The sequence below is a fragment of the Leptosomus discolor genome, chromosome 3, assembly GCF_034619465.1.
Source record: "Leptosomus discolor isolate bLepDis1 chromosome 3, bLepDis1.hap2, whole genome shotgun sequence".
Taxonomy (NCBI): domain Eukaryota; kingdom Metazoa; phylum Chordata; class Aves; order Leptosomiformes; family Leptosomidae; genus Leptosomus; species Leptosomus discolor.
This window is the reverse complement of record NC_141393.1, coordinates 61,482,997-61,496,118: the sequence shown is the minus strand read 5'-3', so window position 1 is coordinate 61,496,118 and position 13,122 is coordinate 61,482,997. Positions and strand designations below refer to the sequence as shown.

The window sequence follows — 13,122 nt, the reverse complement described above, 5'->3', positions numbered from 1 at the left end:
GTGCCAGAGATCCCGCTTCAAACACAAATGGCTCTCTGAATCGAGGGGCATTATTCACCTTTTATTTACTATTACGGGGTTTTTTTCCTGGTGTACCTAAGAATTGGCCTCTCAGAAATAGGAATTAGTATTTAACACTAGGAAGCTTTCCATATTTTATTCTTAAGAACTACCAGGATCTTATTTTCCACGCCAAAGACTTAACAACTCCAGAAGACAAATAACCCTGTTCCAAACCTGGTCCCTCACCCTCCATCCCCAGGCACTGGGAGCAGCTGCTGCTTCTGGAACTTCAAATATCAAGAGGGGCACCCTGGAGGAAGAGCTACTTTCATGGGAGGATGGGCCTTATCAAAGCAACACACTCTCAAACAGGAGAGACATCAGTGAGCATATCTTCGCCTTAAACACTCTTTTGTGATGAATAAAGAAAAAAAAATAATTGAGGTTTGTTCTACTTAGTCTGTGCATGAAGATAAACGTTATCTATTGCCATGCCAGAGACTCAAGACCAAAGTAACTGCGGGGAGGTGGGAAGAAGGAAGAAGGGGGAGAAACAGGAAGAAGTAAGAAATAATCACTATTAGGTTTGTTTTCGCTTTGTGGATTTTTTTCTGCATATAGCTTGGAGATGGATTTGAGCAACCTGCTTTCCCCACTGCATACATACCTATGCACTCTTATGAATTACTTTGCTGGGTCCAAAGACATGGAAGCTCGCTGCTGTTTCATGGCCAAAGGACTTCGTTTTGGCATGCTTTACTTAAGAAATAGTCTGAGCAAGACAAAACTTCTGAATTCTCTGACTCTTATCCAGAGGAACAAGTCAAACAGTAAATTAAAGTTTAAGAAGTGAGGGTGTAACCACATCAAGCCCCAAATAAATAACCCAAACAGCAGTGCCTCAAAGGCTCTCTGCAAGTCAGCCCAGAAGAAGGTTCCCCTGCTTTGACACAGCAGCAGCCAGCACCTACCTTGGGCCCAGCTGCTGCGCTGACGACATATTTTATATGAAAATGGGCATGTTTGGTCCATTGCAAAACTAGGCAGTCTCGACTGCTTCATCCTCGGCTGCAGAAAAGTCAAGTCTCAGTAACCACGCTGCTTCAGTCCATGTTACTTTTTGGTTTTGTCCACTTTATATGTAATTAAATTAGTATACATCTTTATAACATTTAAAATGCTTTACCTAAGCCAGCCTTTGCATTAAAGCTCATTACCAGCCTTTCAGCAGGCTTAATAATGCAGCAAGGAACTGAGCCCTCTGCACACTGCCTTAACACAGTCATTAATATTTTAACCGCCTTCATTTACAAGTCTAATTGCAAACATTACTCTAGAGAAGACAGGATGGACCATCACCAAGCAGCAGTCAGGCAGTGACGGCAGCATTCGTGCCGGCAGCCCGAAGGGGTCATTCTGCAGCAACCTGGCCCTGCAGACCATGGCCAGGGGTTACAATGTGAATCCTCCATGAGATAGGGACTTCTGCTGCTCCCTCGAGCCTGCCAGGGTGTCACCGCAGGCACCAGGCTCTTGCAACTTGAATAATGCATGCTGGGCCTTTTCATCAAATATCTGTCTTAGTCAATAAATTACCCTTCTTATACCCTTGAGGAAATAGTTTTAAACCCCCTCTCTATGTCAAGTTAACCGGTTATTCATGTTTCCCCTCAAATCTCAGGGTGTCCTTTCCCTATCAAGAAAAAAAATCACAACATTGTACACTTTCTGACGATGCACTCTCCAGCTCCAGATCTCCAGCAAGTGTTGTGATTCAGGGCTCTCCCCCAGCCCCTGCTGCAGGTCCACCCCACTCAAGCGTTGTGCTCCACCAGCCAAGATATAACCCGCCTCACAGCCCAGGGCTATCCTCCAGGACCATAGCTCCCAGGAAAAACACAATGAAGATACTCCTACCAATTTAACCTCCCCCCTCCTCAAAAAAAGTATTTCCCACAGCTCAGCTCCACTTGTATCAAAAAAAAAAAAAAAAAAAAAAAAAAAAAGAAAAACAAACCACCCAGAACTTCTTTCTAAAGAGGATCATGTCCTGAGGCCAGATCAGTCTTTTGCGTCAAATCAACTACAACCACTATGCATTCACACACAGACAAAGCCCTGATGAAGGAGGAGAGTACCATGGCAGTGGCTCAGGGAGCAGCAATAGCCCCTGGGCTTTAACAGCACCAGGTATAGTAGTTTTTATCCCAAGTCCCACAGATGGAAACCCCACCCTCCACTCAGGGAAGGGACCACCACTGGACCCCCTTGCAGATGGGGCCAAGGGACAGCTTCCCAGCAAGAACAAAAATCCCCAGCGTGATGGACATTTGACCTGTGCACAAGCCTTGGTTTCAAATTAGAAGGTTTAGCTAGAATTCAAGATTTTTCATGATGATAGATTGATATTTGGCTGGTGAAGGTATAGCAACCAGCTGGGTAAGGGCTAGACTTACCACTCTCCCTGCACAAGCAAAGTCTACATTTTAACCCAGTCAGGAAATTTATTTTTCCAGAAAATTTTCTGGAAAACACATTCAAAAAGACTGAAGGAGTCACCTGCAGGAGCTTACTTGCTTTGCAACCTCAAAATACGTGAAAAGCCATTTTTAAAACAAACAATCGATGCCCCTTCTGAAGGCATGCAGTGCTGTATGCACACCCAGCTTTGCCCAGCAGTTGCCTGATCTCTTTGTACTTAATATTTCATCCCAGTAAACCAATAATTTCCAGTGCAAAGCCTGTCACTAAGCCTCTACATTTCACTTTGCCATGAGGGGCTAACAAAGTCATCTTTGATAATGAGCTAGCCAGGCATTAAAGATACTTACTTTACTCTATTGGGCTTCCAAGGTACTGAAAAAAAAAAACCCTATCTGGTTAGCAAAGCTCCACAGACATGTATTACAATCTTCCACATGCTTATAACAGTTTCTTCCTGTTAGAAAATGAAAAAACGAGGAAAAAGAGGTGAGGGCCTCACTGCCACTTCTGCTGCTTTCTACCAAGACAGAACACTGTTGGCATCTTGCCTGTGGCTTTCAGGAAAGGAGATACTTGAAAACAAAAGTGAACAACAGTTATGGGCTCAGTAGGGGTTTTTTTAAATAACAATATATGCTGAGAAGTTTCCTCCTTATCAGAAATTTCAGCTGGAAGACACTGAGGGACTAAGAGTGTTTGAGAGCCTAAAACAAGATCATATATAAGTCTGAATAAAAACCAAACAAACGACCAAAAAAAAAACCCCAACACGACCAAACATGGCAAGTTACTGTTCTGGGATCGTTTTCTCTCACAGTAGGAGTAGTTGCTCCTGGTTCAAGGTCCTGGGCTGTTGAGCCTTGTAAGTAATGCTATTTGGACATGTGGTACACATCACCTTTCACTTGGGGGTCCAGTAATGATGCTCCTTGAGGAGATCAAAAGTTTTGTACTAAAACCAAGCCCCACCATCCAGCAAGGACATGCCAAAGAGGAGCAGAGAGGTGGGATCACACCTGGCCTTGGTCCTGCTGAGCTTCTGCAACCAACCCCAGCACCCAACACTTCTGGTGCGGCCCCAGAGCTGGCACACGGCTGATGGGAGAGCAATCAGGGCAGCTGAAAGGCTGGAGGAGCAGGAGATGGGCACCTGCAGGAGCTTTATCTCTTCAGCACAGCACCAAAACCATGTCAGGAGCAGCTGCGTTGGGGTCCAAGCACCTTCCGCAGGAATGGAAATGTGGTGATGAAAGGAACTCCACTCCAATGGGCAAAGATAATACAAGATCCCGTGGCTGATTCAGACATACAGTCGTGTTTTCAACCATGAGGGTAATTAAGTCTCTGAACAGGTTGCGGTGAACTCTGCCCAAGGAGATTTTAAATTAATATTCAACAGTTTTCTAAAAATACATATCTTATTCCAGCTACTAGACATGAAGAAGAAATTAGAGAAAGTCCTGTGGCTAAGTGGCCACATCTGGGTTTGCGGCTGCTGACACACATGTCCTGCCTGCCCTAGAGCAGCAGCCCCTGTGCCGGGCTCTGCTTGTGCCCCAGAGCTGTGAGCATCCATCCCTGCGTACTTGGAGGGGTCTGGGCTGCCAGGACCTCCACGTCTCTCCCCTTCCCTTTGGCCTGTACCTTTTTCCCTTTGCAAATTGCCCAAACATTCATTGCAGAAGTTGGAGCTAGGAGTTCAAAGGGCTGAGAAATGGCACAGCCCTTGAGCTGAAATCCCTGCTTTACACACTCTCAGCAAGGCGAGGGAGTGCACACTGGCTTACTTAAATACACCCAGAGATAAAACCCATGTCTGGCATTAGGTTGGCCCCTTTGCTTTGCAGGCACCATGCAGCACAGGGACGAGACCCCACCACGTGGGACTACATCCCAAACCGTGGAAATATATTTATATATAAATATAAATATAGGTCTGGGCTCGCCCCATAGGCAAGACCTAGTGCAAAAATCAGCATCGCTGCAGCTGGGCGCAGACAGGAGCCCAAAGGTTTCCACGTCATCACACAGATGCTAAGTGGACCCGTGCCCAACCCTCCTCCCCTGCAGCGGGGCTGCCCAGCTCAGAGCCCGCCCCAACCCCAAAGCGAAGGTTGGGAACCTGGCCAGCAGCTACAGGGTGTCCTTAAAATAAAGGGCAGGATGCACCACAACACACAAGACATCAATTCATTTTTCTTCTGCAATGGAGCTGAGCATTTAAGGACTATTTAACATCAGAAGGATGCAAATTGTCACTTGTCAGTTATTCACTAAACTCAGTGAAGCAGCTGCAGGAATTGCTCACTGTCTGCTTTCCCCAGAGATTAGATTTTTAATATCAACTTTTAGAAACTGGATATGCAGCAACTGAGGGATGCGAGACACAAACGTCTCCACCAATATTGTCAGTAAATTAAATCTGGATACAGTTGTGGCTTTCATTCACAGCTGGCACACACACAAAAACACCAGATGCATTTCTAAAGGTTGCTGTGCTATTTAAGAAGCTGTCCAGGACAGGCTCTCCCTCCAAAATGACACTCAGATTTCTATTTTTAAGGGGTTTTAGGTGTATCAGGAAAGGGAGATGATGGCGCTCCCACATGCCTCCCGTAGCACCAAGTGGCAGCAAGAGGGCATTGGGCTCCTTGGTGGGGCAGGTCTCTGCAGACTGCACATTCAGGCAAAACCCATGCACGTTATATCCCCCATGCTGGTATTTCCCACTTCCACCAAAAGAAAAAAAAAAAAAGCGCACACTGCAAACCTCTCCTTGTCTTTGCAAGTCTTTGCCATTACTTTTGCTCCTCGACTGGAGACATGGCCATGGCCAACAGCAGGTCCCATCTCACAGCCTTGTTTTAAAAGGCATCTCCTTAAAATCCATTGCCTCCACACGCACCACAGGCTCCCAACTGCTACTTGGACAATTTTCTATGAAAAACACACTGATACTGCAGTCATACTGTTTATGCAGAATGTAAGGACTTAGTAAGGCCCACCCAAATCCCTGCCTAGGAGTGACACTAAGAAGCAGCCTTCCAGGCCACCCTGCTGCAGCTGACATCCGTGTGACCCTCCATGAACTCCCACTCCCGATTTCCCAGGTGGAGAAGAGGACACCCGGGCTGGCAGGGTGGATTTGTCACCTGCACGACGCAGAAGTCGCTTCCGTGTGGACAAGGTACAACTCCAGGCAAACTGCCAGGGAAAAGCATCACTCGCTCACAATTTGGTCATCCAGAAAAAAAAATTTGCAGTGTTCACATTTGCATATGATGAAGATTTACACCCAAAATAACGCGCGACAAGACGCTTCTTTCCAGTTCCTCTAACTGACCTGTCCAGTGTTTGCTGTCAAGAAAACACCTCGATTGTAAAGCAGTGATTAACCGTGGCAATAGTGTAAGTAAAAATAAGAGCAGGAGACCTGACCCGAAGCAAGGCTCCATTTCCAGGCAGCGTTTGACAAAACTGACGGAGCTTCTTCTGCCCATCTGTCTCCCCGCAGAAGAACCATGTGGTGTGAAGGAGCTTGAGGTTCCCAAGTGAAAGGAACCAGGTAAACATGAAGCATAAATGACCTTATTATTAATAACTTATACTGGCTTCTTTTCCATCTTCTGCACTAACACCAAAACCAGGCCAATCTCCCACAAAACTCCAACAAACTACATTAAAAATTCAGTCCTCTTTTGACATTTGGAAGAGCACCTTAAGAGAGACCGAAAAGTGCCCCAGATGAGCTCATTATCAGGCTTACTTACCAACACCACCAGCTCTAAGCAAACCCCACCAGTAACAAGGTGGCTACAGGACTGTTCCCAGCAGTGTCACATTTATTAATTTATTTGCTGACAACAAAATACTTGGAGAAGATTATTTTTAATCATGCTGCTCCCAGCAATAGTGAATAAAAAAAAAAATAGCCCCTCAAGAAGCACGCAGAGCTGGGTCTGCATCTGTCCACTGACCAACTTATCCCAAACCTCCCTGCAAGATTATTTCCACACATCCTATGCATGATGACATTAATCTCAAGTTGATGTTTTAAATTCCATGGAACATGTAGGTGGAGAATTTTAAAAGTTGGTTGGGGTGGGTTTTTTTTGCATTAACTCTCAGAAAAAAAAAAAAAAACAAACAACAAAACAAAACTATACCAAAGAAGTTATTATTTAAATGCAAAGAAAGATGTGCCAAAGTCAGGGGTGTTTTCCAAGGCTGGGATGGGTAAGGAACAACTCCCAGATAACACAGGCTGCAAAGTATGATTTTCCAGTCCTGGTACCTCACCACTTTCAAACAATGTTATCATTGTCAGTACTGGTGGGACGTGGTAGGGAATTTCCCCTTCCCACCTCTGCAGTGAAGCATACTGGTATGCGGGGGAGGGGACAGGGGTTTGAGGACAGGGTAGGAGCTTCAAGCCAGCTCCCGAAGGACAGCCCCAAAATCCCTTGCCTCTGGCTCCCAGGAAAGCACATGTAGCTCAGGCAGCTGTGCTTGCCCCAGTGGCAGCCTGGTGACTATCTGTGAAATTAAAAAGCACCTAAAACTAAATTGATAATTAAAATAAGTCATTCTGTGAGGCTGTAAGTGAAAAAAAAAAACAAAACAAAACCAGTAGCTGTAACCACTGCAAGCCTTACTCCTCTTTCATTCACACAGGTAAAGCAAAAATCTTCAAAAGCCCCCAGAAACACCAGCCTGCAACTGAATTTCTATTAAAAACAAGTAGCCGAGGCTATTCAATAGCTGGCAAGGCAAACAGGGCTACACTTTGTGCTGCTGCACTGCATGTGAACAACCCACTCTGCTGACAAGCAAGCTGCACGGCAGCCAGGTGTTTGCCTTTTTCCTACTGAACCTGTAGAAACTCAAATATATTGCCTTAAAGTTAAAAAAAAACAAAACAAAACACCAACATTTAAAGAAGGGTATTTCCACACACAACCGTGTTTTTCCACCTTTAACTGCTTAAGACCCTGTGAGGGAGGTTCAAAAAAAACAGACACCTGATTTAGCCTGTAATTTTTTTCTAAAGTGTCTTTATAAATTTGAATAAAGCCAATGAATCACGCAGTAAGTTTCTGTCTTGGCAGAGAAACCTAAATTGCTGCATTTGGGCACCAGTTTGAGATGCCCAAGGGCACACTTTAAACTGGGGCTCACTGCAAGGAGACATTTTCCAGCCCTGCACCACACACCGTTGACAAGTTTTCCCATATTTTCTATCCTTTCTACCCAAAAAAAGAAACCCTGTTTGGGTTTTGCTTCAGCTGCTACATCCCATTGCTCATTTTAGGCATGAGGCAAACGTCAGGTTTTGCTGCCTCGCTTGTGTTTTGGTTTAAATCCTCAATGCCACCACTTCAGCCACCATGTTGGCACGGTATGGGGTTTAACTGGCAAGTACCACCAGCCCCAATCCAAAGCATTTGCCAAATTCCCAGGGTCTGGGTGGGGTCATCTGCTTGGAGGTTGTTGGTTTTGAGCTAGAGCCATTTATCCCTTCCCTCCCTTCACATGGAGAAGCACACTGCCAGTGGACTAGAGCTGAAAAAACCCAAACCAGCTCTGGAGGCAGGGTTTGAATGCCTGAAAAAAGGGATTATTTTTTTTTATTTTTCCCCTCCCATGGCTAGAAGTTTCTACTGCAACCTGTTCAGCTGAACAAATTCAATCCACGTTGAAGGGATGCTCTTCAGGTCCAGTTTTGCCAGCCCAGCTCTAACCCAGAGCACATGAGACATCGCTGGAAGCACCACAATGCAGCGTGGGAGCAAGTCACTGTCCCCTGAGCAGCTCTGGGCCGGACATATTAACCACATCCCCTGCTTTTGAACCCACAAAACCAAGAGGTAAAGAGCTCCTTTGCAGTTTCTGTTGCAGTCATGAAAAAAAAATAACTTCCTCACCAGTGTCAGGCCTGTGAGTTAAGCAGCAAGTTCCAGCAGGTCTGAAAAAATCCCCCTTGCATGTCAGAGGACATGGCTGGAGATGCTCCTGCAAGCCCAAGCCCTGAGCCTCTTTGCAAGCCAGAGCTCAGTCATGGGTTATCGCTCAAACAGCACGTTGGAAAATACAGGTCCCAATTTAGTGTTATGGTCCTCACGTGTTTCTGGGATGGCTTTGCCATCCATGCCCAAATTTAAGTTAATGGCCTCAAACCTGCTGTTGGCTTTCCTAAAGGAAAAACAAATGTTTCTACCAGGTCGTTTCCTTGCCAGATCACACAGCCAACACTAAGCACATTTAAACACACCATTTACTGAAGTGGGACCACCTAAAATATAATAAAGCCCATCTCCTTGCCTAATCAAGAAAAAGGCTTTTTTATGTGCCATTCAATGCCTCTGGTCCCAGTACTACCTGTTCAGCATGACGAAAATGTAAGGCCTGGAGACAACTGTTGCTGAAAGATGATGCAAAAAAGTTTTTGCTGTTTCGGATGTGACCAGTCACCTATAGAGGTTCCCAGATCGACCAAACCCCCCAGAAAGAGGTGCAAAAAAGTCTGGAGAAGAGAGTTATGGAGAAATTTCCTCTCTGAGAAAGCTTCTCCCCAGCAAACGTCTGGTTCAGGCTCTGGAGAAACGCAGGTAGCATCTCCCACAGAAGAAATGACCTTCTCCAGCGTAACCACAGCTGCTCCCATTAGCTGCACAGTTCTCTAATCTTTCCGAACATCACAGAGCTTCTGGCTTGAGTGACATGTCACAGCAGTGATTTTAAAACTTAATTAAGGTGTATAAAATACCTTCAGTACGTTGGAGACACAACAGATGGATTAAAAAAAAAAAAAGATATAAACTTGTTCTTGCGCATGGATCTTTATCTTAACAACATGTCCCCTGCATTTTGTAGTACTGGTGAGTTATTTTACAAGCAACGGGAACATCTAAATACTTCTTGTGTCTTCAGCCCACATGTGCAGAGACTTTTCCAGCATGTTGTGGGACCTTTCCAGCAGCAGTTTGGGTCCCAGATCTAGTGTTGTCATGCACCACAGCTTTGCTGTAGCTTATTTTTCTCAGTTTAAAGCTGGGGGGGATTAGTCCACATCCCTGACACCTACTTTCCCACTGTTTGAGCGAGGCCAAGCACAGCAAAGCCATTGCCAACGTGGAATGGTGAGCATAGGCAAGGCTCGTGCACGCTGCGCCCCATCGTGCTATGGAGGTGGGGGACCGTCCGCTTCTAGTGGTTGAGACACTGTGTGGCATGTCTCCAGCTCTCCTCCCAGCAAGGACTGGTTTCTTGAGACAGCACCCACCCTTATTTTTTTGGATATCATTCTGGTTTTTAAACTTATGCACTTTTTCACCCCATCTATGAGGAGAACCTGAAAATATCTCATACTGGGTTTGGAACCAACTGATACAACTTGCATACCCTGCATGATTCCCAAGGAGCCAAATTGTCTTGTTTCCAAAGAAGGTGATTCAAAAACATCAACCAAGCCAGGTCCATCCCACCGGCCACAGGTGATGCCAGGTGGCCCCTGCTCTGCACCCCTGGGGTGCTGGGGCTGCCCTTGGGCTCTGGCACACGCCAGGCAGACACAGCCCAGCTCCTCCCCGAGCTCCACCCTCTGCTTCCAGCACAGCGCCCAATATTTTGGCGAGACAAGTGATTTAAATAATTACAATAATAATAATAAAACCTGTTTAACATGTTTGCAGGGAACTATAGGTATTTTGTATGGGTTTAAAAGTTTCCGATCAAATTAAGCTAAGCACTTTCGAAAGCATTCTTATATCAAAATAAAGCATCTCTGCAAGGTGTCAGTGTTTCAGTAGGATATTGGTCACACAAGTTTCACTCTTCCACAAACAGAGCCAGTTTCCAACTGTTTAAAAATTCATAAAACCCAAAAATTATCTCTTCTCATTTTCTCGCCTCCGTTCCAGGTTCCTGTACTCATTAACTAGTTGGGGAACAACATGTTAAGCCTTTTAAGGAGCGACAGAAAATGGGGAAACTTTTTATGGCTAGTATATTAAAAAACATTTTTTTAAAATGCAAGACTGGTTTATGAAAGGCAATTTTGCCTCCCCTGGAGCCCGATGAGCCAGCTGCCCCAGCTCTGTCTGACCTCCCTGCTATGGGGCAGGGCAGCCCCTGCCAGCTCCTTGCCTGCATCCATCTGCCTTGAACACGGTGGCTGAGGCTCCTACACAGCGGCACACTGTGGGCATTTCATGAGCAAGGCAAAAATCCTCAAGGAAGAACAAAAAATAAATTAAGAAAAAAAACCCACAAACATATAGACACCCAGCCACCTTCCCCCCCAACCAGCCTCAAAACTAGTTAAAAAACCCAACTCAAGAATTTCAGCAGGCCAACTTGCAATTTATCTGCATTAATTTCACCATAAATGTAGGGATTTTTGAGAGACACCATGTTGTTAACAACATCTCTAAAATCACCTGTTCTTGCACAGGCTGCGTGCCTGGTTCCCAACATGTCACGTATGTCAGCATGGCGTGATGAGTTCTGTGTCACGGACTAAAATTAAAATCTCTTTTATGCTTGTGACTCTCAGTGTTGGAGAAGACATTGGAGGCATTTCCTCATATCAAAGGACACCAGCACGCATTCTCTTCACACCAAGGAATCAGAAAAACATCCAGCAGCAGCCCCTGTGTGCTCACACAAGGCCATTATAGCCCTGAATTTCCACGAGTAGGCAATATTTTAAGTCAATACACGAAGTCTCAGGTACATGGAGCCCAATGCCTTTCTAGGTTAATTTGGACAGGGCAGCAGACTGTGATTTACGGGGAGACACCGAGAGGCAGCCCAATTTCTGCCTGTCATCTCAGGGAAGGCCGGGCAGCTGCCTGGTTAGCATGTCGGCAGTGCCGCGAGCCCAGCACTGGATGCTGCTCCGCACAGCCCTCGCCAAGGCAGGCCCTTCTGCCTCGGCCAGTGGGCCATAAAAAAAAGTATATTTTGACCTTGATGGCCCTGAAGTATCTATTCTGCTAAAAATGAAATAAATAATAATTTAAAAGTTTTCCCTTCCCTGCATCTTATTCTGAAAGGCATTTAAAAAAAAAAAAAGATAGAGCTTTACATATGGCTGAGACAAACGACACAGGTTACAATTTCTTTAATGCCCAGGGGCTTTTCCCACACAGGATCAGACGCACAGCCTCACAACGCTCCCTGAAGTACCTTGTGCCTGGAGCCCATATTTCATTCCCATTTCCTTTTTTATTCCAATAAGCCTACATCCAACATCTGCCCCCGGCTCTTCCCCAGAGCCTGCACCTTTAAACGAGTGACACTACATGGCAAAAGATCATCTTCAAACAGCCTTGCTTCCTACCAAAAAGGTGCTCATCCGCACGGCTAGACTGTAAAACCACCGAATCCCATCTATCACCGACAGGCTTCACAGCCCCTGGGCTGGGCACACCAATAGCACTTCGCTTCATCCTCTGTGCAGCGCCTCAGGCTGGGAAAGTGGGTTTCCAAGCAGAGGATAAAATCGTGCTTTAAGGACCCGAACGCCAACCAGCCCACCCCGGCCTGGGCTCGCTCTCCCTGCCCAGCCGGAGGAGCAGGAGGCTCTGCCGGGGAGCCAGGCGTTTGCCTACCCCAAGCTGCCTACGCAGGGCTGGGGATGGGATTGCAAATAACCTGATGGGCTTGATATTATATCACCATCCGCCAGCTTGCCGACAGGGTGCTTCGGTTTGATTTGGATTAGGGGGAGGGGAGGATTTTCTTTTTATTATTATTATTACATTTTTTAAAAAAGGAAAAGGATTCATACACACAGGTTCAGTGCATCCTCCTTCCTCCACCATTGCTTTTAAAACTGTAGTGAGCCCGAAAGACATGCTCAGATCATCACCTACCTTCCATCATGGTGGCAGAATTGCATTCCTCAATTTCCAAGGAGCCTGAAAAAATACAGGAGAATACGATCCCAGTTACCAGATGCTTAACGTAAGCCCTTCAATCAAAACGCCTCCAATCCCCAGCTCACTCAGCTGTCAGAATAACAAGGGAAAAAAACAAAACAAAACAAAACAAAAAAACCAAAAAACCACAGCCACTCAAGTGCTCAGGCTAAGGGCAGGCCATGGATGCTGCTGTGCCTGTATCACCTCCAGGATCACCAGAGGATGCTGAGAGAAAGGGAGGACGAGCCAGGCTCAGCTCCGGCACAGCCGATCCCTCCCGCCCCACACCTCCTCACATGCGCGTTCGCTCCCAACACACACGCGCAACGCCCCCCGCCCCCCCCTCCCGGGAACACACCAGCCTATTTCCCATTCCCCCCCAATTTCACCAAAAGCATAACCCCTCTTCGTACCTCGTGACGCACTTCCCCTCCCTCTAATCCTATTGCAGTGGCTGGGGGAGCCAAATTAATTACCAGGCGCTGTCAGATTAACAGTGTACGGGGAGACCGGCTGGAAAAGGGGGCGGGGGGGGGGTGGAATAAAACAAAACCAATCCAGCCTGGATAAGGCAGTGGAACTGACTCCGGCAGCAGCGGGTGTGAGGTTTGGGGCGCTGGGCGAGCAGAAGGGCTGCGAGCTCGGGTGCACATCCGCGGGTGCTGGGCCCTCCTCGCCTCTCCCGCAGCCATTCAAGAGAGAAATCCAT

At 46.4% G+C, this 13,122-nt stretch overlaps 1 protein-coding gene across 1 annotated transcript in view; it reads right to left on the bottom strand.

Moving 5' to 3' along the window:
- The window catches only part of SGIP1 (SH3GL interacting endocytic adaptor 1), a 50,202-nt gene extending 37,080 nt beyond the window's left edge, over positions 1-13,122 (bottom strand). The window contains exons 1-2 of the mRNA XM_086463024.1: positions 12,999-13,122; positions 12,366-12,410 (exon numbers count right to left, since the gene is read on the bottom strand). Of these exons, the coding sequence (XP_086319150.1) occupies positions 12,366-12,410; positions 12,999-13,122 (169 nt within the window). The remainder of the gene's footprint in view (positions 1-12,365; positions 12,411-12,998) is intronic.